Below are 26,077 nucleotides of genomic sequence, written 5' to 3'. Positions count from 1 at the left end.
TTCTGATAGATCGAAAGGGAAATTGATCTATTGGGCTTACAGTAATATTTTTGATAGTTACTTCCATAATTACAGTATATCTCGTACACCCCAAACTTTCCTGTCTTCCTTAACTCAGCGAAAACGAAGTCCGGTTGTACAGAAATATGAACTCAAAGATGAAATATGAATATCTTGATCTTCACTGTCACAATGAGAAGAGATGACGAGAGACATTTTTATTGATCAATTGACATAAATAACCATACAATTGAAAATAAATAGTCACAGCAATAAATAAAATGTTAGCATGAGTGAGACGAGACGCCACATTGTGGGCGTTTAGTGCACTTTGACATCTACTTTGTATTTACACACGTTTGCTTTTTTCCACATAGTTGGACATGTTGTTTGAAGTCTTCAATCATTCCAAAAGAAAGAAAAGCAAAGAAGCAGCTAGCTTCAAAAGCTAACCAAAACGTTCCCTTTCACATCACTCGTCATTCTGACTTCAATCGTGAAGACTTGGAATTTGAATTCCCAATGTTTTTGATTTCCCCTACCTTCACAATAAAACGCAAACACGGAGGTAGCTTTTATTGTGAAGCAGGAAACGCAAACGTGTTGCCATGGAGACGTCATGAACGAGGTCTACAATCACAGCAGGAAGTCCACAGTCGCCCAACACACAGCAGCTTCTCCAGCATGTAGACCCCCACGAGACCCCCCTGCCCCCAGCCCCAGCCCGAGTCCTTCAGTGTTGGCGACTACAGCTTTCACAGTTTAGCTCTGCGCACACACACACACACACACACACACACACACACACAGAAAATAAAGCAACAAAAGGGATGTAAACATATTTTTGAGGGAAAAAAAACAACACCTGAGACATCTATTTAAATAATCGTCAACACTGCTGCACCGTAACAATTTGTGTGCGCATTCCATCACTTCCTGTTTCCACTGCCATGGCAACCACTCATGGAGGGATAGTGATGAACTTTGACTTCCTGTGCATGTCACATGAGCTGCGTTCTTAACTTTGAGGATCGTAATTGAACAAAAACCCTTTCTGTATGTTGTTGCAAGCGTTAGCTGGATGAGCTAGGAAAATTCAAGATGGCCACCATTTAGCTCCCCAAAGTGAAGACAAAAGAAAAATGAAATAAAATGAAGAGTAAGAACGGAGTGTTGTTAACCTAGCTTAGCAGGTGAAAAGAAGAGCTCAAATGTCCTCGAAAGCATCGCCAACATGCAAGTCATAACGTCTTTCTTCAGCCAGATGACGAAAGGCTCAAGTTCCAGTACTTGCAGTTATGGTGCTAAGCTAAGCTAACACGCTCAACACGTAGTAAAGACCAGGACACCGTTTCTCCTTTAACTACAAAGGAAGCAAGGAAAGAAAGAAGGAAGGATTTTTTTGTTGCCTAACGATGTTTGTGAAAGCTTCATAGTGCACGTCTGCACGCATGTGAAAAGAAGCACCAAGAAAATGGTAAAAAGAGTCAGATGTGATCTGCCAGGTGGTTCCAGAGGAGGAGACGTTGAGTCAGAACTGACATGCACAGAACTCCTCAAGGTTAAAAAACAAACAAACAAAAAAACACAAGACTGTGAGCGGCGTGAGCGAAGCTTCTATCACGACGACAGATGGCGGTCGGCAAGGAGCGGCAATGGCGGCGGACGGTCCAGGGTCGCTGAAATCCACCAAGCGTGAACTTTGATCCTCAGCCGCCATGGGGCCAAGAATAGTTTTTTTTTTCCATTTGATGCACGATCGCACTTTGGCGCCGACGTCCAAGGTCAGGGTCAAGTCTTCCGGCTAGGAAGGGGAGGAGCCAACCACGAGTGCAGCGAGGTGTCAGCTAGCATCGCGTGGTGGCAAGCACGGGGACTCCTGACTGTCTCCGCCCCCTCCCTCGAGCTCCACCCCCAGCTACTGGCGGACCTCGTTGGCGATCAGACTGTCCTCCCCTGACTGGAAATCCGCCTCGTTGATGTTGTTCCCTCCGTTTAGCATCTCTTCATCCTGGGACGAGGCCCGGTCCTCCTCACCGCCCCCACCGGGCTCATCCGAGTTGGGGTCCTGAAGCACCTGAGCGATGTACATCTGCTGCTGTGGGGACACAATGTTAGCATTAGCTCGTTAGCCACGTGTCTTTCATCATCACTAAAGCTGCTAACAGGGAGCTCATTTGTTAGCATGCTAATAAAAACACATCACCTGAGACTTGGAGGGGGGTGAGGCCGAGGTGCGGGGCAGACGCCCGTTCTCCACCGCTTCCGTGTCAGAGTCCTTGGTGTCGATCTGATGCACAAATATGGTGCTAGCGTGAGAAGACGTGCGCAGAAGAAAAGGACATGTGCACATACCTTGTAGTTGTGAGCGCTAAGGTACTTGAAGTGTCCAAAACACACGTGGGACAAACACACCACGATGGTCACCACAAGAACCACCAGCGTGAACATGGATGTCGGTGTCTCGAAACCTGCCATTAGCACATAGCCTTGGTTAGCTCGCTTTGACTTCGGCGTTCAAAAGACAGTGCTACACAATGAAGGACGGGAGGGGCGGGGCTTACCGGTACGCATGGTGGAGAAGAAGAGCAGCCAGAAGAGGCAGAGAATGGGAGCAGCCACCACCTGCGTGACTGCCCCCGAATGGATCTTCTTGTCCAATTTGGACGGCAAGTAGGCATAGTACATGTTGTACCTGTCCACCAGGTGCTTGAGCAGCATGTACATCAGACCTGTAGCGCCATGATGGTCACATGATCACATGACTGCATGTGTGTGTATGTGAGTGAGAGAGAGAGAGACACTGACCAAAGGGCACGATGATGGGACATGTGATGCTGTAGGCCATCACCACGGTGAAGACGTTCATGATCCACGCGTACGCCGCTCCAAACTGAAACTCGTAGGCTTGATGCTGGAGTGGACACCAGGTGAGGACAGTGTCAGGTGCCACACAGAAAGAATCGCTTTGTCATATGTGCTTCTTCAGCGTGTTCACATGCGCACAAAAAACTGTTGACTAATGGCTCCGACAGCTGTAAAGACGATGTGCTGGCTTGTCCCTGCCCACAAAGACCCCTGACCTCATCTGGACCTGGAGTCAGTCCCACAGTGTGTCACGTTGTGTGTCCTCACCCTCTTGACGTTGCGGCGGTCGGCAGCCGAGCGGGCCAGGCACAGTCGGATCATGTACATGAGCAGGCCTGGAATACGCAGCAGGTCCATGGCATTCCCGATGAAGGCAGACGCGATCACATAGTTGACAAAAAATGCTCCATTGTCTGGCAGGAAGACGCACCTGAGGACAACACGTCTTTACTCAAGCTTCCTGGAACATCATCGGCACATTCTCCCAACCAACAAAAAGACCGGACTCACTCAAAGCGGACAGTGGCGTCGGCCAAGAACTTTTTATCGAAAAGCCATCGGAAGAAAACGTCCAAACTGGAAGACGAAAGCGTCATATGGAGGGGTTCAAAGGTTAAAGCAAGGTGCTGCAACAAGGTTTACCTGCTTAGTCCAAGAGAGGGCAGCAGAAGAACCATGAAGATCAGAAAGGTGTAACACTTGTGCATCGTAGTCCGGTTTTCTCCAGACCTGCATGCACACACAGGGTCAAGTCACACCTGGGACTGGTTGAACTTGTGACTAGAACTGGTCTAGTTACGAGAAGTGGTCTTGGGACTAGAAGTGCCCTCTGGACTAGAAGTCGTCTTGGGACTAGAAGTGGTCATGTGATTGGAAGTGGCCTTGTGACTATAAAAGGTCTCGTGACTAGAAGTGGTCTAGTGACTGACAGTGTCCTCAGACCTATAAGCGGTCTTGGGACTAAAAGCTGACTCGTGACTACAGTGGTCTAGGCACTAGAAGTGCACTTGGGACTACAAGTACTCTGGTGACAGTAAGTGTCCTCAGGACTAGAAGGGCTAGAAGGGTTTCAGGGCTAGAAGTGGTCTAGGGACTATAAGTGGTCTAGGGACTATAAGTGGTCTAGGGACTAGAAATGTCCACAAGGCTGTAAGTGGTCTAGGGACTAGAAGTGGTCATGTAATTATAAATGTGCTCAGGACTAGAAGTGTTCTTACGATTGGAAGTGTCCTCATAACTTATAAATGGCCTCATGACTAAAAGTTGTCTGGGGACTAAAAGTAATCTGGCACGATCCGACCTCGTCTAGAAATGGTCTTGGGCCTATAAGCGGCCTTGTGGTTTCTTCACAAAATTGGTCTCTTGACGAGAAGTGTCCTCGGGATTACTCAAGACTAGAAGTGGTTTTGTGACTATAAGTGGTCTAGGGACTATAAGTGGTCTTGTGACTACAAGTAGTCTCAGCACTACAAGTGTCCTTAGGGATATAAGTGGGCCAGGGACTGGAAGTAGTCTTGTGATACAAGTGTCGTCAGGACCAGAAGTGGTCTTGTGATTGGAAGTGTCCTCATAACTACAGTATAAGTGACTATAAGTGGTCCTGCACTATCCGACCTGGACTTGAAGTGCCCTCGGGACTAGAAGTGGTATCAGTACTATGGAGGGACCTTGTGGCCTCTTCTTAAAATTGGTCTCTGGATGAGGAGTGTCCTCGGGACTATAAGAGTCCTTAGGACTATAATTGCTTTTTGGACTGTGGTCTGTGACTATAAGCAGCCTTGTGACTAAAAGTGGCCCGGCACGGTCCGACCTGGTCCAGTGAGCCTCAAAGAAGGCCGAGTAGTAGACGATGGTGGGCAACAGGGCAGAGAATGCCCAGAGGAGAAGAGTCGGGAAGAACTGGGTGACGATGGGGTTCTGTGGAGCACAAGAGAGTCAGAGGTCAGGGGGCGGAGGTCCACCTGATGAATATTAATGAGTAGAAGAGGAACATGAAGGAGGCTCACGTTGAGGTACTCCACAGGCTTGGTGACGTTGAACTTGTCCATGGTGGTGATGATGATGGCGGGCGTGGTGAGGAAGAAGAGCAGGATGAAGAGGATGCAGTTGATGATCAAGCAGCGGATCCACCAGGAGACGCCGCCCAGAGAGAGGTGCTCCCTGATGGACACACGGTACACGTCAGCTCCGAGGCGCGCTCGTGCATTCCGTTCAAGTGGCAATCAGACCCACCAGCGCACGTTCTGTGGGTCGGGCGCGTACGAGACGCTCCAGTTGTGCACGTGAAGGACGTCGCTAAACTGCGACAAGCGAGGCTCCTGACGACAGCGACAGCCTTGAACCTGACACGCGTTGAAGTCCTTCAGGATGCTGCAAAGACAGTTCAAGAGTTCAAATCCCAGACAAGATGGCTGAGCAACAGATGCGCCAAAGGGGTGGGGCTTACATTGCGGTCATGGCCTCATTCTGGAAGGTGACGAAGGCCATGCCCAGAGGTTTGGTGTGGACCTTCTCCTTCTCCTTTCTGTACTCCTCCTTTAGTTTGGCCTCCCTCTTGGTGTAGTAGCTGACTGCCTCCTCCTGCGAGTAAAGCACAGCGACACTAACGAGTGAGCACGGGCGGGTCATGTGAAGAGAGGTCACGTCATCAAAGATCACCTCCTCGCAGCCGGCGATGGCGCAGCAGCAGAGATGTCCGCAGGGTTTAGGGTTGATCATGGTGGGAACGTGCTCCTTGGCCATCAGGTCCGTGAAGAACTTCTTGCTGCGCTCCGTCTTCTTCCTGTCGCACAGCATCAACACCAATGTTAACGAAACGGCGGCAATGTTAACGTGTGTACCCAGCATGCAACGCTCATACCTCTCAGCATTCAGAGCCATGAGTTTGGCCACGTTGTAGCAGATCCGAGCTTCCAGTACTGTGCAGTTCTCGTACGCCTGCCTGATGGGGTGGGAGTAGTCACACGGGTCAGTGAATTGTTGGATGCTAACTACTACTAGCTAATAGTTACTACGTACTCAAAGTGTTGTTTGATCTGACTCTCTTCGGCGTACTTGGAGATGCCGTTAATGAATAACGTGCGTTTCACCTGCAAGACACACAACGCGGCTCAACGAGAGTGTCAGACGTGAGCATAGGATTAAGCATGGCGGCGTGCTACCAGGTCGTCCTCCTTGTAATGCATCTTGGACGTGTGTCTCCTCATGCTGTAGACGGTGAGCAGCAGGTACATGAAGGCGAAGGACGTGTGTAGCCACAACAAGTTGGTCCTGAACGCACAAGTAACACACGTTTACCTTGCCGGCTACATTCTTAAAAACAACACAGGATTACGTCTGTGTAGGCTTTCAGTCGCACAGGAGTTGTCCATCGAGGGAAAGGCTTCTTGAGACGTCATCTGTACTTCTGTGAAGAAGGTGTCGGACGTTTCATTCCTCATCCAAAGAGCTTCGTCAGCGAACTAACAAGTGCTGGTAGCCTAGGCCTTAAATACAGTAAGAGTGGGCGGAATTGGTGTGCCAACACCCTCCTCCTATTGGTTCCTTACACTAAGACTGGGAGGAGTGGTCGTCTAATCCTCTCCTCCCATTAGCACCTCCGATAAAAGGGAAGTGTAGCTCCCTGTAGTTGGGTATGAACTACTCTGATACTGGCTCATTAGCATCTATTGTTCTGGCTCGGCCCTGGCTCCACCTCATTTGCAAGACTAAGAGCTGTGGGTTTTGGTCTCAGTAACCTGCTGAACACAGGGTCCAAATTAAACCTCAAACCACCATTCCGATTCAATGATGGGTTCTGTTGTTTGACATAAATAGCTTCCTTTACTCCTCTTTCAAACCATCTGTTTTCTTTGGCCAAAATCTTTACCTCGCTGTCCTCAAAAGAGTGATTGGTAGCTTTAAGGTGTAGATGTACTGCTGATTGAGGACCACTGGAATTGTCCCTGCGGTGTTGATAAAGCCTTTTTTGGAGCATTTGCTTGGTTTCCCCAATGTAGTGCTCTTTGCATTCCTCATCTTTACAGTGGATGGAATAGACCACATTGCTTTGTTTTTGGTTTGGAGCCTTGTCTTTAGGATGCACAAATTTTTGTCTCAGGGTATTTACTGGTTTGAAATAGGTAGGAATTTTGTGTTGCCATAAGATCCTCTGGAGTTTTTCGGAGACCCGCGCTACATAAGGGACTACCACTCCTCTCCTTTTTGCTTCTGTGGGCTTTTGGGTTTCTTTCCCTACTCTCTTCTTTTGACATTTGTTAAAAGCCCACCGCGGGTACCCACAGGTTGAGAGCGCTCTCTGGACATGTTGTGTCTTCTTTTTCCTTCCCTCAGCACTAGTTGGTATTTGTTCCGCTCTATGTTGGAGGGTCCTAACACAGACGCATTGCTACCAACTTTGGGAGAGACATCCTTCTGCTGGTACATATCTTAGAAAAGGCCACTCTTAAATTAGCAGATTTAAGGAACCACCTCAGATTCAATCTTAGATGCAGGCAGAGTAGGTTAATCCCCAAATGCATGAGGCAAGCGTCCCTTGAGCAAGGACACTTGGCAAGAATAATGCAACTAAACTACATCAGAAAAATACAGAATTTGAGAATTAGGAGACTTAACATAGAGATAAGAAATAAACAGTCTGAAGTAGAAACCTTCTATCAGAGATCGCAAACCAAGCTTACGCACGAAACCTATCAGGAGGTTTGTGAATTTATTAAATCGGGTTATATGAAGCACCGTAGCAAAACCAAAGAAAGGCATAAGGGAAAATTCCAGAAACTTCTATTGGAAAATCGACCACAGCTTGTCGTAAACACTAAGGAGGGGGGGAATCAGACCAATACTAAAGAAAATTGGATCAAAAATGTGTCAGACAGAAGCCTCTCGGAGACAGAGAAGGCAGTATTAACCAAGAGTCTCAACTTCTCAGTGACTCCTAAAACGATACCCACAGTAGACTATATCACAGCAGCTGAATCGGCCATCAGGAACAATAACCTTTCTAGAACAGAGGCAGGGCACCTTCGTCTGAGAATATCGGCCCTTCTCAGTAGTGCTAAACCACCACCGTCCAATATCACGGTAGGTGAGAGGAAAGCATTAGCGGCTCTGCAGAAAGATGAGAGCATCACCATCTTACCATCTGATAAGGGCAGATGCACAGTGGTTCTCAACACATTGGACTATGAAGAAAAAAAAATAAAAAGTCTAATTAGTGATGCCAACACATATGAGCAACTTAAAAGGGACCCATCCAGTAGGTATAAGAAAGAAATCATAGACTGTCTCCAAAAGTTAGAGAAGGAAGAACTAATTGACAGACAGATGTATCATAGGTTATACCCTGGGGAGGCTACACCATGTATCTATGGCCTTCCAAAAATTCACAAGGAAGGGTTTCCCCTCAGACCCATTGTCTGTAGCATTGACTCTACCACGTACAATTTAGCTAAATATGTAAAAACAGTCTTATCCCCATTGGTAGGCAACACTGATCATCATATAGAGAACACAAAAGGGTTTGTGGCAAGTATCAAAGACCTCAGATTGGAGCCAGAGGAAACTTTGGTGTCTTATGATGTGACTTCACTTTTCACATCTGTCCCCACCTCAGCAGCAGTCTCGGTGGTGAGGAAGAGACTGCTCGAGGACTCAACTCTGCATCGGAGAACAAAACTTAGTGCTGACCACATCTGCCAATTATTGGAAATTTGCCTTAACACTACATATTTTCAGTTTAGATGGAAACTTTACAGACAAATTCATGGTTGTGCTATGGGCTCACCAGTCTCACCCATAGTGGCGAATCTGTACATGGAAGAGATGGAGAAACAGGCTCTCACATCCTTCTCAGGGACAAAACCAAGGCACTGGTTTAGATACGTGGATGACACCTTTGTCATAATCAAAAAACAGGAAATTCAGTCTTTCACAGATCATATCATTGCGGTGGACACCAATATCAAATTTACCCACGAGGACGCTAAAGAGAACCAACTAGCCTTCTTAGACTGCAAGGTAATTATAGGAGAGGACAGACAGCTACTTACAGAGGTCTTTAGAAAGGCCACACACACTGACCAATACCTGCTTTTTGAATCAAACCATCCACTACAACATAAACTAGGGGTTATTAGGACCCTCCAACATAGAGCGGAACAAATACCAACTAGTGCTGAGGGAAAGAAAAAGGAGACACAACATGTCCAGAGAGCGCTCTCAACCTCTGGGTACCCGCGATGGGCTTTTAACAAATGTCAAAAGAAGAGAGTAGCAGGGCCTCAATCAGCAGTACATCTACACCTTAAAGCTACCAATCACTCTTTTGAGGACAGCGAGGTAAAGATTTTGGCCAAAGAAAACAGATGGTTTGAAAGAGGAGTAAAGGAAGCTATTTTTGTCAAACAACAGAACCCATCATTGAATCGGAATGGTGGTTTGAGGTTTAATTTGGACCCTGTGTTCAGCAGGTTACTGAGACCAAAACCCACAGCTCGTAGTCTTGCAAATGAGGTGAAGCCAGGGCCGAGCCAGAACAATAGATGCTAACGAGCCAGTATCAGAGTCGTTCATACCCAACTACAGGGAGCTACACTTCCCTTTAATCGGAGGTGCTAATGGGAGGAGAGGATTAGACGACCACTCCTCCCAGTCTTAGTGTAAGGAACCAATAGGAGGAGGATGTTGGCACACCAATTCCGCCCACTCTTACTGTATTTAAGGCCTAGGCTACCAGCACTTGTTAGTTCGCTGACGAAGCTCTTCGGATGAGGAGCGAAACGTCCGACACTTTCTTCACAGAAGTACAGATGACGTCTCAAGAAGCCTTTCCCTCGAAACACAGGATTACCTCATTGGTTACATGCTAAAGACACTTTTACCTCGGAAGCTACACGAAAAAAAAACAAAAAACAAACACACACAGGTTTACCTCACCGGCGACATGCTAACAACAACTAATGTTTATCTCGGCGGCTACAAGATAACCGCAACACACGTTTACCGGCTACATGCTTTGCAAAAAACAACACATTTATCTTACCGGATACATGCTTTGCGAAAAACAACATATGTTGATCTTACCGGCGACATGCTAACAACAACTAATGTTTATCTCGGCGGCTACAGTATATTTAAAATACTTTATGTGATATACTCACCCAGACTTCAGGTTGGCTATGGTAGTGCGACCAAAGCTGTAGGCGTTGTTTTCTAAAAAAGACGGTTTTTGAAAGACAAAAATCATAGTTAGAATGAAACAAAACATGAATTAACATTCACCATTATAAATTATAGAATTATTTCAGTGTTTTTAAAAAGCAAATATGAGATTATTGAATATTAATCTATCGACAGATCAATCAGTTGATAAATGAACAGACAGGTCAGGTGTCAGTTGCTCACACATGCTAACGTTGGCATCACCACGTTTTAGCAATGTGATCTAAAAAGGAAAAAGCCACATTGTCTACCAACACTACATCACACACCTACACGTCTACAAGTCCACAGGTGTACACGTCTACCGGTGTACAAGTCCACAGGTGTGGGGTGGTTACCTTCTTTAGACGGCGGTCCTGGTGCTCCTTGGTTTATCAGTAAAAGATCTTTACTGATAATTCGTACTAAATCACACAGACAGAAAAGTCCACTTTGTGTTGATCATGGTAACGACACTTGAAATGACGTATTTGTGGTATGGAACACGCCTGACGCCGTACAAGCGCCACTTCATCACGCTTCCACAATTATGCAAAAAAAATGTTTTGCTTTTTCTTGGTCTTTTTTGTCACCAAAACAAGGCTGAGCATCATCACGGGTTAAGAGGAGAAGAAGAATATAGACACACTGTCAAATCCAATAGCACCGTCAAATCACATAAATAAGTAGAACAAACTTATTTTTAAAAATGTTCATCTCACTTGAGTGTGCCAAGTAAAACGTAAACATCAATCGTGGTCAACTATAACTAGTAAGTTCCATTTACTGTTTTTTTTTCTCGAGGCAATCAGCTTGCATGTCTTTTTTCAAGTCAGGTTAACTAATGGATTTTACAGTGCAGGAAGTTACGTCACGTTGAAAGCAGTCCAGCGTCACCGTGCCGTGCACCAACTCACTTGTTAGCAAAGTTACCATTTAATACAATTAACACGGCTTCACTTCTTTTTACACTTAAGAATTTAAAATGTGACTTAAAACATTGCCTGCACACTTAATGAAGCTTTTAGGACGGCCACAGCTTGATGCTGGATCAGACGATTTCTATTTGACTTCCTTTATATACAGTATAAGCTATGTGCATATTAGCATGCTAGCTAACATGACAAGCTTTTAGTGGTGTGTATTTTAAAATGGCTGCTAATCCTGCAGTATTCCTTTTGAAGTACTTTTCTTGTAGCCCTCCTAATGTGAGCGCTAACGTGCTAACCTGGGCTAACCTCCCCAGACTGGCAGGCGGGTCAGGGCGCGTGTCCTTACCCAAAAGGTCGCCTGAGAAGTTGACGGGCAGCACAATGCCGACGGAAAGCACACCGACCACGACCAGGAGGCCGATGATGTGACGCTGGAAGGACAGATAGTGGATGGCGTCTTCGCCGCACTTCTCTCGTATCTCCTCATCCCTGCAGCCAGTCAGAGCACAGAGCTTGTGTCACATGATGCACGGCGTCATTCTTGGACTTAATTCAACGGACTTATTTTTTAATTAATTTATTGAATATAGGGGTGTAACGATTTGTTTTAACAACAATTCGATTCCGTATCACGATTCGTGGTTGCTGATACGATTGAAGGACAATATTGGTTCCTTTAGGATGATACGATCTGAAACGATTCAGTAACTTTTTAGCCAAAAATTCAACCAGTGTGACTGTGAAATAAATACCTGGATACCGGACAGTGCAGGTGACGTTTCCTAGATTCCCGTGGTTTTTGGTCAGGGAATAAGGCATAAATTATTAATAATGCTGACATGCTTATGAATAAATGATCAATGAGTACAAAAAATGAGTTAAAAATGCGATACAAAATCAGGATGAACAGACGGTGGTATAGCTTGCCATGATTATTTACTTACTCTAAATAGTGAAATCCAAACCTGCACTTTGCACCCAAAGGTGGGGGACATTATGCAAATTCCTCTGTAAATGAATGTGGTAAGGTATCTTCACATAACTCAAGCTTATATTACACTTACTAAATCACCCAGTCACATCTTTGCTAAAGTGATGTCAACTATCCCACATTCTTAATCTCGTCATGCCACACTGGTTCTACCAGTACTGTGTGTGCCTGTGTATGCGTGTTTCAGAGATACACATTCATGACTGACATGTTTCATGTATTTGCAATTGTGTATGCGAGTATGTCTGAAAATAGTGAGTGGGAGATGACAATGAATGAATTGTGCACGGGAATAGTGTTTTCCACAACGTCGGCAAATTATGCTCTTAAAACGATGTTATAAATGGCCAAATCATGCAGTCTATGGGCCAAATACTATCAAAGGTAATTGTTAAGTCTTACCTGTGAAAGGTTATTCCCTGGGATTTGGTTTCCGAGTCGTACACTTCCATGCAGCACATAAATGAGGCATCTTCTCCGCTCCGACTCTTGCCACATCCAACATGGCAGCAACGTTGGTGTACGGCTCAGCGTAAGAAGCAGCAGCGAATCAACTGTGTGTCACAGGTCCACTACAACTCCCATGACCACCACATACCCGGAAGACGATGACGTCACAGACAGGCAGACTGGATCCAGTAATGTTTAACTTTAACGTCTTTATCATTAAAAGTGCTAAAAACACACGTCCATATAAAGCCTGCCGTGCTTGAATCCAATGTTTTATTTCCTAGTACGGATTCAATCGATTGATTACCTTTGAAATGATGTTAGATCGATATACTGTATATGTGGTCCTGAATGGAAACTTGAGAACCCAGATTGATGTTGTTGAATCGTAGGAATTTAAATCGATGCATCGATGTAGTTAATGAATCATTACACCCCTAATGGAATATGCTAAAGAAAGGAAAACACAAATACGTTTTTAGCGTACTCACTTGATTCTGAAGATGGCCGTCAGCCAGGAGCAGAAGCCCTGCAGGTCCAAGAACAAGAAAACTTAGAAAGCACAAAAACCAAGTGTGGATCTTGTCTGAGTGGGCGGGGCCTCTGAGGCCTTCGTGGTTGACCTCTAACCTGCTCGCTGCAAAGTGGATTAGCGTCACCTGAAGCGTCTGACGGATTAAAACAAAAAAAAAAAAACTGCTGACCCGTCACCATGGTGACATGGTGTGCATATAGAACACGTCTGCACGTGTGACGCTTCAACGATAACTACAATTTCATACATGTAAACATATTACTAATATACTGCAAATATACACAACTATAAATATATATAAATATAAATATAAGCACAATAAAATACAACTGTATTATAATACAGTACAGCTCTAATAAAATTACAATAATATAACTATAAAAAACATCTTATAGCTACAACAAGCTAGCACTGCAAGCTAGCGTAGCCACTGAGAGGGAAGCAGCGAAGAAGTCTTACGTTGTCGCGCTGTTCCAAGTCCACAGAGCTGGAGACCGACGTGAGGCGTTCGTAGCGGTCGGGCGTGTCCGAGTGCATTGCTGAGGCGACACTGGGGAGACAAGAGGAGCAGCCGTTGGTTAGCCACTAGCTTTTAGCCTTTGTGACCTCTCCGACCTCCGGGAAGGTCTGTCATCATCATCATCACGAGACGACACAGAGGAGGAAGCTAACGGGACACATGAATTTTGACCTCCAAACACATCACGTGATCCAGTCTGTCTGAGAGAAGCTAGCTTTCTTTGTGCCTCAAGCTAACTTGCTAGCTGGCTAACACTCCACCGGGATGACGACACACACACACACACACACACACACACACACACAAACACACGCGTTACCTTTTGACCGGTTCATAGTTATCTCGGTCCCGTCTTCGGCTGAACACATTTTCATGATGGAGACAACAAGCACGAAGCATCTGTTGTTAGCATGCTAATATTCATTCTAGTCATAATCAGAATATTATTTCCATTAAACATTGTCATGTTTTTAATCGCTAAAGAAATGAATACAAGTACATATTGGATTGCTTCACTTCTTTTTACACTTTCATTTCCATGTTGTCTACAGTTATCAGCTGCAACAGATCAAGGATACATGAAATAAAATAACATTGTGAAAAAAACTGTGAGTGTGTTGTTGACAACACGACCGTGGGCCCTATTCTCCCTTGTGCATAAGGGAGATAAGGCGCGCATCTGAGCGGAATCTGGCTCCGCAGGACTCCCTTCCTCTACGCAAGTCTGTCACTGCACACCTTTATTCCACAAACGCACGCTGGGTGGGTGGAGCAACCCTAAAATACGGCGGTTCCCTGTCAAACCTGGCTTTGCGTGCATTCTCCCCTCCACTTAAGTACAAATGCCAGCCAGTGTGGCTGCGCAAGTGTATGTTGGTAAAACCTCACTACCTCGGCCTTAAGAGCTGCGCTGAACGCTGGGCCGACAGTCTGGGTTTTCCCATTCCTAAGGTCCTGGGTTCGAGACCCGGCGCAGGTAGTGTGAAGCAGGCAGGTTACAAACACTTCCACTCCAGGCGAGCCTTCCAGGAAGGTGAAACATTATGCAACCGCCAATCAATCAATCAAGGGAGGATTGATGATAGGCGGACGTCAATCTTTTTTTTTTTAAGTAATTAACAGAAAAGACATACTGTAGCGTCTACGAGATGCTATAAAAAGGACGAGGAGGTGATCAAGCAACGTTGCTTTCCTGAACAGAATAGGCTGCTGTCGGCCACAACCGCGCCACAAGAACACAGCAGGCAGCACAAGAGAAAAACGTAGCCAAGCTGTCACTCAGAGCCAGAACTCTTAACATCAAACATAAGTTCAGGGGCGCTGTACTGTATAACAAGCACAACCAAGTTTCATCTACAGACTTACTATTTACATCCAGCCAGGAAGAAGACGCCGCTCTAGCGTGCATACACACGCTCACATCACCATGGCGACACACACGCAAAAGCACAGGTAACAATTATACCTGTTACATTCTCCTCCAAAGGATAATGCTTCACCTTTTGCATGGATTTTCATGCCATTCACGATGTGAAATAATTATAAATGACAAAGGAAATGGATAAATGAACATTTAACATCACTTTTACCATTATTGAAGACTTGTTGGCGAGCACGGCAGTGAGTGGAGGGAGGTGGGGAAGGGACGGAAGAGCCACGCCGACATGCTTTCACTCTAGTCAGTTACAAACTTAACTGGAAAGAGTGGACGATTAGAGCTGTATGGTTCCTCACTTGAGCTTTACTGTAAACTTGGTCACCATTAGACACACTGGCCAGGCTCACTTTCTGTAACGTGTCTCCCTTAAAACCTTCCCCCTGCAACCTGGGTTAACTACAAACCTTTACATGACAATCCTACCGGAACAGACGCTAGCGTCATACGTTGCTACGACTTCTTTAGTGTTTCTCACATTCTTTATCAAAGTTCTAGCTCTGGCGACTTTTTTTTGCAGCCATCCTAAAGTAAAAAAAAAAAAAAAGATAAAACAAGCACAGATTCCTCTAACACTCAGAAATACGTACTGCTCTTGAACGCCTCAACAGCTGCACAGCGCACTGTGCTTATTATGAGGAAGGAAGGGGACCAATACGAGTTGGTCATCATTGTGTAGGCGTTCTATGAATAAATAAACCACACATTCACATACATAAGAAAGATGATTAAAGGTTTCTCTGGCCCGGAATCTGCCCAACTCTAAAAGAACCACTATCCATTCTTCTGGCCGTATGATAACAGAGGCGGCGTACAAAAACCCAGACATATCCGTGGCAATAAACGAATCGTACAAAAAACGGGGCGTAAAAAGCTGAGCTTCCACTTTGCTACATTAGAATACGCGATAAGAATACTTTCTGCTTTGTAGAACTCCATAAGGACAAGTCCTGCAAAGCTGTCATCATGTGTGCACCAATCAGAGAGCAGCTGCTCATGATTCAAACACAGGTCACACCTGCTGTCAGTGTCTCATCCAAACAAAAAAGATCAACTGATTTAATGGGCCTGCCTTCCTCCTTCTTTCATACCCTTGGGCAAGGCACTATCCCTGAAGTAACTTGAGTGGCTGAGATGAGTGAAATAAAATACTAATAAGACTTTGAAAGCAGTTTACCTGTCGGCGTCAGTGACCAGCGCCAGGCGGCCGTAGTCCCACGCCACCTTCCGTAAAATGGAAAAGACGAAGAGCAAGACCTGAAAAAAGAAGACAGACTTATTGACGCGTCGCGGCCCATGCTTGTCTACTCTGTTGTGGTCTGACCAGGAAGCACATGAAGTCCAGGGCGAGCACGGTGGGCACGCCCCCAAAAGGAAGCCCCTGCAGCACGGTGCTGCGGATTCTGGCCGAGTAGCAGTAGTCCTTGGAGCCACTGTCGGCCGAACAGTTGTCCTGGGCGCCGCACGCCTGACCACTGCCCACCGTCGCCATGGTAACAATCAGGACTCCCAGCATGCTCAGTGCCACATCCTCACAGCCAACCTGAGGAGGACGGACCGTCATTGATCAGACATTACAAAAAAAAAATACCGTGCGTTCTTCTGTGCTAGCAAGAAGGACCAGGGCCAGGAGAGGCCACCGGTTCTGATCCAAACAAGCAGAAAAATGAAAGTGAAAATAAAGAAGTCATATATAGACTAAAATAAAGATATTTTTCATGATCATTGTGTGACCAAAATATAAATGTGAATGAATGATCAAGCAAGGATTTAATAAGCTCTGCTTCTTCCTACCCCTTTTCAGACATGTTGAATGATGTAAATGTCACCATGTCATGTTCTTTAATGTAACTTGTTTAAAAGTAAAACATAACACTATTTCATTCTAACATTCTGTTGTTGTTGTGGGCGTGAGGGAAACCCCTCCCTTTTACTTCCTGTGTGCTGATCTCATCAGTGACATTGCACAGCTGTGCACAAGCTCACGCTCTGTTCATTCAATACAAACAATTTATGGTGTTTGCTATTAACAATAATGTTTATTTTTAGCGTTTTGTTTAAGCAGCCTGATGAACAAAAGACAACAGAGCTTGGCGCCCCCTGCTGGCGTGGAGGCTGCAAAGCTAACACATGAAGAAGGCGGTCCAAGACAGTCCCAATTGACCCACTTCTGTCAGCGCACGTCACCGATGACGTCATCGCGCTAATTGTATTTGTTCATCATCAACTGATGCTCACTAGCATCATCATTAGGATTAGCATCATCTTCGGTGCCGGGCTGACCTGGTGCCGGTTCGCCGAACACGAATGCTGACTCAGCAAGTGATGAGTCGGCCTGCCGCTGCACCTGCACGCGCTCGGAACCAACCCGAATCGACAAACAGGCCGCTCGGTGTCCTCTGCGTGTGTTATATAAGACACCCCCCACCCCCATCACCCCTTCACCCCCACGCAGCGGAGGCTGCGTGATGCTGTGCAGGACGCGGCACCAACACGGATCAAACAAAGCTGCCATTGACGTTTCGCTGCAACTAGTAAAGGCGCCAAAAGGCCTCACCTGACCACCGGAAGTCGCTCCGTCCTCGCAGGGATTGTTCCCGCAAAAGCAGCCTGAAATCCTCACGCACGTAGCGCGGCGCGGCCCGCGTCCTGCCGCAGAGCAGCCATCCCACAAAACATTGCCACTGCTGAGCGCCAAGACCACCGAGTGCTGAGGGAGGGCCGAGTCCCGGTCCGAATGCACCTGCTCGCCCGCCGAAGTCGCCGCTAAGATGGAGGCTCGCTGCGGGAATGGAAGCCGCGCCGAGCCGCTGCTGCGGGACGACACACGCTCATACACTCAGGCGCCGCCAGGGGGAGCCAATACGCACCTTCACAATAAAATCCCTGGTGAGCGAATAAGCCAGAAAGTATCCTGATTTACACACGTACATGTACAGTACATGCAAAATAAGAACACTTTATAAACTAATGCGTTAATACAGTAATACGTTGAGACATGAGACAATACAGTACATGATACACAAAAGATGGAAAATGTATGCGTATTTCTGCAGAAGGCAGTCTATATACCTTGTCCTGGGTGCCATCTCCAGCTCACCTTTGACTCTGACAGGATATATCCATATCCATATCCATATAGTGTATGTTTTTGTACCCCATTTACCGTCCAGACTCACAAGAAAGGCACACCCCGTACACCCCGGAAAGAAACTCTCAATCACTAAAGACAGTTTAGAGCAGGGGTCACCAACGTGGTTCCTGCGGGCACCTCATGTAGTCGTGGGGGCGGGATACCAGGTGCCCGCAGGAACCGCGTTCTTGTTTTCATTCTTGTTTTTAGTTAACAATGTGAGATACACTAGAAAGAAATGCATTCTCAAATGCAAAATTAAGATTTTGGTTGAATTTTTGTTGTTTACATTTTACTACAAAATGTGAGCTGTGGATCCTAACATCTTGTGAATGTTCTGGTAGAACAAGCAAATTCCGTTTGGGTGTGCCCTGCGATTGGCTGGCGACCAGTCCAGGGTGTACCCCACCTCTTGTTCAAAGTCAGCTGGGATAGGCTCCATCACCATCCATCCATCCATCCATCCATAGGTGACCCTAGTGAGAACAAGTGGCATAGGAAATGAATGAACGAATTAGTTTAATTGGGTTGAAATAAGCTATGAAAATAAATGTTACAAAAATTAGCTCTCACAAGAAAAAAAGTTGGAAACCCCTGGTTTTGAGACTTCCACAAAGCAAACAAAACAGCAAAGTTTTAATGTGTCATGACCTTCGTAGATTGAGAAGACATTCCTCTTACATATTGTGTTTCCTTTCTGACGAAACCCTGTTTAAGAAACACCTTTCTGCGTTGAAAATTCACTACTTTTAAGTCATTGTGTGGGTTTATTTTGAAGCGGTCACAGACCGGAAGCGAGTGTGTCACCAGGAAAATGGCGTACTTTAAACGAGAATTGGCGGACGCGGTTGTCTCTGCGCAGTACGTTCCCGGAACTCAATCGGTTCAACTGGGTTCTACGCATGTGCAGAACGCGTCTACATCCGGTCGGCCTATTTTTCGGCAGTCACATGTTAGGCATGTGTAATCTACCCCATCCGTCAATCTATTTTACGGCAGCAAGCGTCCCCTCTCCACTCCCCAAAACGATAGATAGAAATTTGAGAAATAACATGATCAGTCTTTTTGTTCTTATATCATATCCGTGGTGCAAGTGGACATTTTATAAGCCCTCTTTTCTTTGTTACATAAATTATTTTATGTTTTTTTTCGCCACTAAAAAAATACACACAAAAGCATTTGCTAGGAAGCTATGTTTGGATGGTTGGTATTTCCCCGTTTAGAAAAAAAAAATGAAAAAGCTGAATCCTCTAGATTAATCCATCATTGCACTCTACTTATGGTTGTTTACATTGAAATATAACTGCATTTATGTGTTTTTTTCCATTTATTTATGTATGGTAAACGTAACCGGATATGACGTTTCCGTCTGTGCTACGTGTATTGCGTAGGTTTTTACGTAGCTCAGTCTTGATGGACGTCATAAGACGATAGCAACATCCACATGCTAACGAAGTATTTTAACAAGCGTCACTTATAAAATAACCTCCCAACAAATTACATATATGAAGTATGGTTATTGACCATTTACGTTCATACATTTAAAAAATAATAACTACCACAGCACTTGACGTCACAGAAGCGCTGTCGTAAAAATGAGTAAAGCAGGAAGTGACGTAGTCCTTACGCAGGCGCGGGACCGATTTCGTTCTGGGTACGTATTGCGCAGTGACATGCGTTAAGGCTGGCGTAAATACCAACAACAAACATGGCGGACGGTACGTTCATTGTTCACCATTGATCGTTTTTTAATACTCGTTCTTCCTTCGGTTTTCATTATTTCACTTCCCAGTTGGACCACAAAGGTCCGGAGACATTGACCTTAAAGTAAATCATTTAATGTGATGCTAAGCTAACAAGCGAGCGCCAACAGGATGAAACTATGCAATAATGGACAACAAAACAATACAATTGATATCAATTTCATATTGTGTTTGGTGGTTATAGTGGTCAAACATTCCTGTGCTTCAAGGCTGTTAAAGTGATCTAGCTGCAAAATACTATGCATTGCAAATTCTAGGTGTGTTGATGAGAGTCCAAATGTTGAATGCTGTGGTTCTTCTTCCGTTATGTCATGTTAAAAACAACTAAATGTACTTTTCAGAGCACACAGAGGCAGAACAGACAATGGAGCATGCTACTGTGAGTATCGCGAAGGTAACTTTCTTTACTCATCTATTCTAGCTTAGCGTCACTTTTTTCCTTGTTGTGTTTTGACGCTCCAGCAGGCGGCAGAGAACCCACATGCAGAATTCGGCTTGACAGACAACATACAGGTAGTGCTTGCGCACACACTTCCAGCTTGCTGTGCATCAGCCACATGTTCTTCATCTTCAGAGGACACTGGAGCAGGAGAAGACGGCGAACAGTGAAAAGATGTCCAAGCACAAGGTGGACCTGCAGGCACTGCCCACCCGGGCTTACCTGGACCAGACCGTGGTCCCCATCCTGCTGCAAGGCTTATCTGTGCTCGCCAAGGAGAGGTGCGTTTCTCCCCCATATAATGACTCCTATAAGCAAAAGTCCAACCTTTTTTTCTTGTACCCGTCCTGGAGCATAATTGGACAAATTAATACTTGTCTAAAAACGTCACTCTTGATGATCTTAAAGGAAAACTGTCATGTTTTATTTTATTTTGCCCATCATCCACAATCCTTATGTGAGACATGAACGCGTCTTTCTCTTTTCTGTGTGTTCTAAAGATATAAAAACAGCTACAATGAGGCAGCTCGTTATGTGACACACCTCTTCCGCATACAATGGCTATTGGTTTCAAACAGGCGTAGTTTACATTGAAATGGTTCATGTTACAACTCCACATATCCGAAAAGGAGAAGGAAGTAGCAAAGCTTATTTAATCCTACCGCATCTCCGTATCACATCAATTGCCAGTGTTCACTTTTTGTTTTCAACCTGCACTAATTCACTATTTACATGATTCTTCCATGCAATGAAAGCAAGTTTTTGTAAACAAAAACAACAAAACATTTTTTCCCTTTCCCTTGTTGTCCTGATCTATACCATTCTCTAATCTCCAATTGTTTGTGGTGTGGATGGCTAAAGGTTTCCACTTCCAGGTCTTCCTGCCTTTCCGTATTTTGTGTTGTACTGCGAGTGTCATTGGCTGTAGACACAGTCATGGAAAAAATGATTAGGCCTACCTTGTTTCTTCAGTTTACTGATCCATTTTAATGCCTGGTACAGGTAAAGTTTTTTTGTGTGGACAAATATGATAACAAATATAGCTAATAAGATTTTAATTTAAAAGCCGATATCTAGCATCTTCCATGGATTTCTTGATAATAACCAAAATCACTTAAGCTGAATAGCTTAACTGAATAGCTGTAGCATTGTACTGCCAAAACATTTAACTCTTATGAGCTATTTTTGTTGTCATTGTTATATTTGTCCAAATCAAAGGCACCTTTAGTTGTATCAGGCATTACAATGAACAAGAAACTGAAGATGATGTGATTAATATTTATCCAAATCGTTGATATCTTTGACAACAACCACTCTTGCCTCTGCTGGTCCTTCATTTAGCTTGATGTAGATTTTTGCCGTAGGTGCTCTAAGTACTACAGCATGTATCGTTCCCTGCTTCCTCAAGTCTCTTGCTTTCTTGGCGATATCAACATTGCATTTTGTCAGATGCTCATTCATCTTTACATTTGTACCTTTCAGCAGTGAGGTTTTCAATTCCCTGTTGGAGTCCTGTGAGGATCACATCGTTCATTCGTGCATTCTGATCCATCTCATCAATTAGATTTATTTGCTCAGTGATTTGATTTTCCTTTCTTTTCGCCACTCTCGGAGTGGCACGCAAGGCAGCATTATCATCCAGTAGTACCTTTTTTTTTTTTTTTATATCAACCTGTAGTACCTTGATATTATCACGTAGTGCCCTCTTCCCTTAGTGAGATTTTTAACCTCTTTAAGAGCAGCACGCAAGGCAGCATTATCATCTTGTATCCTTGCACAGAGCTCTATTTTTTTTTTTTAGGACTTGCTCATGGATCTCCAAGAAGCTCTTCTTGAGGCTGTTGTTCTGCAATTGTACATTTCCAATCTGTGTTAGGTCTCTTAAATCTAGCCTTATTCGTGCTACAGATTGGAACTGCAGTGCTGTCATCTCCACCCTCAAGGCTTGAAATAACTTCAAATGTTTGTCATCTAGACGTAAACATGTTGAACCCAGATTTACATTCTTCAAGGCCTCGTCTAATGACAAATCCACCTTATCCGTCAGCCAGAATGTCCTTTTCTAAATTTGGGCCTGGATTTCCTGGACTGGTGTCATTTTGCTTTTTGTTTGGCATTGTGGAATGGTAACACTGGTAGTTAAATGGTAGTTATTCAGCGTAACAATGTTAATAACAATAATGTCACTGTAGCTTATGCAGGTCACATTATGTAAATGGAGCATTGTTGCTGGTTTTTGGAGGTTTTTTCAGAAGACTTTATAGGCGGAATAGGCCTGACACATAAGGTACAGTCTTAGCTGTTTTTATATCTTAAGAACGCACAGAAAAAAGACGTGTTCATGTCTCACATAACGATTGCGGATGGGCAAAATTCCAAAAAGTTTAGTTTTCCTCTGTTTGCTACAATGAGGTGTACCCAATGAAGTGTGCAGCGGCTGTATTAGCCACTGCTGAGCCTGGACTTTTTTTGTCTTTCAGGCCAACAAACCCCATCGAGTATCTGGCTGCGTTTCTTCTCAAGAACAAATCCCAGTTTGATGAGCGAAATTAAAGCATTCTCCATGTTAGACGTTTCTCAAATAAAATCACTCATACATTCAACTTGTTTAAAGATTTGATTTTTTTTAACATTGTAGAAACATACAAAGATGGAGATGTTAGGCCCCACCCCCAACAAGCTAACTCTTTTAGCCTAGCTTAGCATCACACTGGAGCAGGTGAAAGGGTTCTCAAAGGGACAGCAGACTTGTCAAAGGGGAGGAGTTTCAGAGACAGTCTATTTAGCCACGCACATTTTTAAAAAGTTATTTTGACATCCAAACACCGCATCACTTCCTGTGGCGGTGTCAGATGTAGAACTGATGTGCGGCAAGGTCGTCCATGAAAGGTCGGACCAGGAAGTCGGTGGAGAAGTAAAAAATGAGTCCGAAGGTGATGGAGATGGGCAACGCCGGCAAGGCCTTTTTAAAGATTGCGAGCAGCAGCAGCGTCAGACACAGACCCTGAAACACACATACAGTGTCAGTGTGTGTGTGTGTGTGTGTGTGCGCAGGCATACATATCTTACTATCAAGATGGCAACAAAGCAGGCGAGTGTCGTGTTCCAGTCTTCTCCACTCGCTGCGGCTTTTCCCACCAGAACGCTATAGAAGATGAAGTCACCCAAGCCAAGCTTCACGCCTCCTGCACGCACACAAACACGCGAGTCACATGGCTGCCGTGGAGGCAGCTAATTGGCTGTGATGACACTCACGCTCCTCTAGCTCTTCTTCCTGAAACGTGCGTCGTCTCTCGGCCTCCGTGTCACTGTGCTCCGCCTCCTCATCTGTCACACACAACATACTCAAAGGTCATAGGTCAACGTCAGTCACATCTGAAACCTTTAACCTTTAACTTTAAACAAATGTTTGACCTCTCTGGTCGCTTGAAGATGCTATGATGGGCATGGCCACAAGTCAAAAGGTAACAAGTCCCTCCCTCTTTTATTTCCAAAAACTGACCACCTGTTTGACGTCCAGACTGCTCAGCGTCATTTGGGCTTGCCATCCCCACCGTCCATGCCATCGCAGCTGCACAAGCACACGTTCAGGGTCAAAGTTCACTTCAAGTTATCTGACATCCTGCCTCGGTAGCAGCGTACACTCACAGGAGTAGATGAGGGCGGGAAAGATGGGCTCGTTGCGTTCCTGCGCCGTCTCCACGAGCATCCTGAGCGGACCTTTTGGACTCAGGACGGCTACCAAGTCTGCAAGCACAAAAGCAGCCGGAGCAAAGCATGATGAGAAGGCTTCTACCGCAACATAGCATACCTGTAGCCTTAGCATAATAAAAGGTTGTAGGTCAAAACGGCCACCTACACTCACCGTAAACAGAGATGGCGCCCAAGATGACCCACGCTGACCATTCTGGCAAATATTTGATGAAGACGAGCGCCATGAGGGCGCTAATCAGGATTAAGTAGGCCTGCTGCAGCTGGAGCGGACCTTTCCAGTGAATACACACCATTCCCACCGCACCAAAGTTCCAGATGATTACGCCCACCGTCGGGTAGTCCATAGCTACATTATAGGTCTTAAACAATTCGCTGCGACACAGAGAAACAGCATTGGGCACCTGAATGCGTCACATCCTCGCTAACATGGTGAGGTAAGTGAAGGCATCACATCCTGCCAACAAGGCAAGGTAAGTGAAGGCATCACGTCCTGACCACCAAGGTGAGGAACATGAAGGCATCCTGTCCTGACCAACAAGGTAAGGATCATGAAGGCATCACATCCCGGCTAACAAGGCAAGGTAAGTGATGGAAGCATGTCTTGGCCAAGAATATGAGGTACATGAAGGAATCACATCCTGGCCAACATGCCACGGTATGAGACGGCATCATGTCCCGGACAACACGGCAAGGTACTGGAGGCGTCCTGGCCATCATGGTGGCAACGACTCACCTGAGGTACATGAAGCTGAACCAGAAGAGCAGCATGAGCGAGGACAGGATGAGCCACCCATGGATGAACTGCAAACAAAAGAGTGGAATGAAAACAAAGACGGCGGCAGGGCCTGGGTCTTTGGCGAGGAGCGGACCTTGTAGCAGCGGTACTTGTAGAGGAACACCAGGAAGACCGTCATGACTACGATGACACTGATCATGATGATGGTGTTGAGAACCGAGTTGAGGAGGCGGCGTCCGACCGATGACGTGTTCTCCGTAAACGGCGTGTAGATCCTGCGGAAAAGAAGAGTGAGCAGGGGGCAGGGCAGACGTAGACATGTTGAGCAGTCACCTACAGATGCTGGTCCGTCTTCTCGCTGTAGAAGCTGACCGACTTGATGGTGGCAACCACCACCAGCATACACAGCGTGACGGGAATGAAGAGCATGATCACGTGTTTGGCGCCATACTTGAGGGTCAGCTCCTCGTCTTCAGCCTCTGCGTCGGAACCAGCGCCCACGGGCCCACTTCGATCCTGTACCCAACACATGATGTCATTTAACATCTCAGACGTAGCAGCTTTCCAAGCGGGAGGGACCAAAGGGCTGGGAGTGGCCAACACCAACGTTTACCCTTTTAGGCGGGCCATCGGTGGGGGCAGAGTCTGGTATGTAGGATGGCACCACTGGATTCTCCGATTGGACCAGCGCCGTCCTCTCGGTGTAGATATCGTCCTCGCTGTCTGACACGTTCATGACCACACTCCCAGCTGGTCTGACAGGGTTAGTCACATGACTTTTAAACACTTTCTGAATGGTATCGCCCCCTGCTGGCCAGCAAGTGCAGCTACACCAATGTTATAATTACATATTTAATGTATTTACATTCAGATAAAGCACCCCTGATGTATCATTGGTAACGAAGCATACATAAGCTAATGATAATAATGTTAGTCGGCAATAAGTGAACACACGAACGCTCCAAGAAGTCATTTAGTCATTTTAACCATTTCTTCGTTTGTGTCAATCATCCAAACATAACTCCTAGAAGACGACAATCGACTGAATAAATACAAATACCGAAAGTCATAAAGTTGATTTTGTTCCTTAACAGACTGAATATTGGGCCTCATTAGGTGATGGAGAAAAGAGAATATAATTTACGCACTGGAGGTGAACATGAAAACACGCAAATGCGACAGACGTAACAGTCTCGGTCGACCTTTAAAACATTTTTCAGACTTTAGTTGACACAAACATTCTGGAACAAACTCAAAAGTTTACCTGATTTATTGGAAAACTGACGAACGACAGCAAAGCACTGCGAGCCACAACCCGGAAGTTAGCTGTCAGCTGACACACGTCATGTGTTCGTAAATGACGT

The 26,077-nt window shown here is 45.4% G+C and overlaps 3 protein-coding genes across 11 annotated transcripts; 1 reads left to right on the top strand and 2 right to left on the bottom strand.

Annotated features, from left to right (window-relative positions):
- Window positions 1-194: 194 nt before the first annotated feature.
- On the bottom strand, window positions 195-17,771 carry LOC129182539 (CSC1-like protein 2). Of its 4 annotated transcripts, none has more exons than XM_054778794.1 (25): window positions 17,486-17,751; window positions 16,253-16,471; window positions 16,106-16,185; window positions 13,813-13,851; window positions 13,433-13,523; window positions 12,930-12,967; window positions 11,344-11,486; window positions 10,425-10,490; window positions 10,026-10,077; window positions 6,030-6,138; window positions 5,887-5,957; window positions 5,729-5,809; window positions 5,527-5,650; window positions 5,315-5,448; window positions 5,101-5,238; window positions 4,875-5,028; window positions 4,679-4,785; window positions 3,511-3,597; window positions 3,379-3,444; window positions 3,136-3,298; window positions 2,809-2,914; window positions 2,565-2,732; window positions 2,356-2,471; window positions 2,207-2,290; window positions 195-2,098 (listed from the first exon to the last, which is right to left on the bottom strand). In XM_054778794.1, exons 2-25 carry the CDS (start codon window positions 16,442-16,444, stop codon window positions 1,919-1,921), a joined length of 2,589 nt encoding a protein of 862 aa, XP_054634769.1. In that variant the 5' UTR covers window positions 16,445-16,471; window positions 17,486-17,751; the 3' UTR covers window positions 195-1,918. The 4 variants fall into 4 exon arrangements, with proteins under 4 accessions (XP_054634769.1, XP_054634766.1, XP_054634768.1 ...); XM_054778791.1 differs by having other exon boundaries at window positions 196-2,095; window positions 17,486-17,771; XM_054778793.1 differs by lacking the exon at window positions 10,425-10,490 and having other exon boundaries at window positions 196-2,098; window positions 17,486-17,771.
- A 1,891-nt stretch (window positions 17,772-19,662) lies between these two features.
- On the top strand, window positions 19,663-22,866 carry dpy30 (dpy-30 histone methyltransferase complex regulatory subunit). 4 transcript variants are annotated; one of them, XM_054779388.1, is made up of 5 exons: window positions 19,663-19,779; window positions 20,166-20,203; window positions 20,287-20,337; window positions 20,399-20,544; window positions 22,744-22,866. In XM_054779388.1, the coding sequence occupies exons 1-5, from the start codon at window positions 19,770-19,772 to the stop codon at window positions 22,814-22,816; spliced, it is 318 nt and encodes a 105-aa protein (XP_054635363.1). In that variant the 5' UTR covers window positions 19,663-19,769; the 3' UTR covers window positions 22,817-22,866. The 4 variants fall into 4 exon arrangements, with proteins under 4 accessions (XP_054635363.1, XP_054635364.1, XP_054635366.1 ...); XM_054779389.1 differs by having other exon boundaries at window positions 19,689-19,779; window positions 20,290-20,337; XM_054779391.1 differs by lacking the exon at window positions 19,663-19,779 and adding an exon at window positions 19,798-20,081 and having other exon boundaries at window positions 20,290-20,337.
- Window position 22,867: 1 nt separating this feature from the next.
- psen2 (presenilin 2) lies at window positions 22,868-26,063 on the bottom strand. 3 transcript variants are annotated; one of them, XM_054779384.1, is made up of 11 exons: window positions 25,978-26,063; window positions 25,327-25,468; window positions 25,051-25,229; window positions 24,847-24,988; window positions 24,711-24,778; window positions 24,129-24,349; window positions 23,912-24,010; window positions 23,766-23,834; window positions 23,519-23,590; window positions 23,333-23,448; window positions 22,868-23,267 (listed from the first exon to the last, which is right to left on the bottom strand). In XM_054779384.1, exons 2-11 carry the CDS (start codon window positions 25,447-25,449, stop codon window positions 23,112-23,114), a joined length of 1,245 nt encoding a protein of 414 aa, XP_054635359.1. In that variant the 5' UTR covers window positions 25,450-25,468; window positions 25,978-26,063; the 3' UTR covers window positions 22,868-23,111. The 3 variants fall into 3 exon arrangements, with proteins under 3 accessions (XP_054635359.1, XP_054635361.1, XP_054635360.1); XM_054779386.1 differs by having other exon boundaries at window positions 23,769-23,834; XM_054779385.1 differs by having other exon boundaries at window positions 25,327-25,463; window positions 25,978-26,055.
- Between the last annotated feature and the right edge of the window lie 14 nt (window positions 26,064-26,077).

Source organism: Dunckerocampus dactyliophorus, chromosome 6 (assembly GCF_027744805.1).
Source record: "Dunckerocampus dactyliophorus isolate RoL2022-P2 chromosome 6, RoL_Ddac_1.1, whole genome shotgun sequence".
Lineage (NCBI taxonomy): Eukaryota > Metazoa > Chordata > Actinopteri > Syngnathiformes > Syngnathidae > Dunckerocampus > Dunckerocampus dactyliophorus.
Note: the sequence above shows the minus strand (reverse complement) of the source record. Positions and strands in the feature narration are given on the sequence as shown.

What these genes read in the sequence shown, in the direction of transcription:
- dpy30 (XM_054779388.1), top strand. An exon ending in AGACAATGGAGCATGCTACT is followed by an intron (nt 20,204 to 20,286) that starts GTGAGTATCGCG and finishes TTGACGCTCCAG; the next exon opens with CAGGCGGCAGAGAACCCACA. An exon ending in TCTGTGCTCGCCAAGGAGAG is followed by an intron (nt 20,545 to 22,743) that starts GTGCGTTTCTCC and finishes TTTGTCTTTCAG; the next exon opens with GCCAACAAACCCCATCGAGT.
- psen2 (XM_054779384.1), bottom strand. Translation starts at nt 25,449, where the DNA reads ATGAACGTGTCAGACAGCGAGGACGATATCTACACCGAGAGGACGGCG. An exon ending in ACAAGTACCGCTGCTACAAG is followed by an intron (nt 24,779 to 24,846) that starts GTCCGCTCCTCG and finishes TTTTGTTTGCAG; the next exon opens with TTCATCCATGGGTGGCTCAT. An exon ending in TCCCGCCCTCATCTACTCCT is followed by an intron (nt 23,835 to 23,911) that starts GTGAGTGTACGC and finishes GTGCTTGTGCAG; the next exon opens with CTGCGATGGCATGGACGGTG.
- LOC129182539 (XM_054778794.1), bottom strand. Translation starts at nt 16,444, where the DNA reads ATGCTGGGAGTCCTGATTGTTACCATGGCGACGGTGGGCAGTGGTCAG. An exon ending in ATTACAAGGAGGACGACCTG is followed by an intron (nt 5,958 to 6,029) that starts GTAGCACGCCGC and finishes TGTGTCTTGCAG; the next exon opens with GTGAAACGCACGTTATTCAT. An exon ending in GACGCCACTGTCCGCTTTGA is followed by an intron (nt 3,299 to 3,378) that starts GTGAGTCCGGTC and finishes TGTTGTCCTCAG; the next exon opens with GTGCGTCTTCCTGCCAGACA.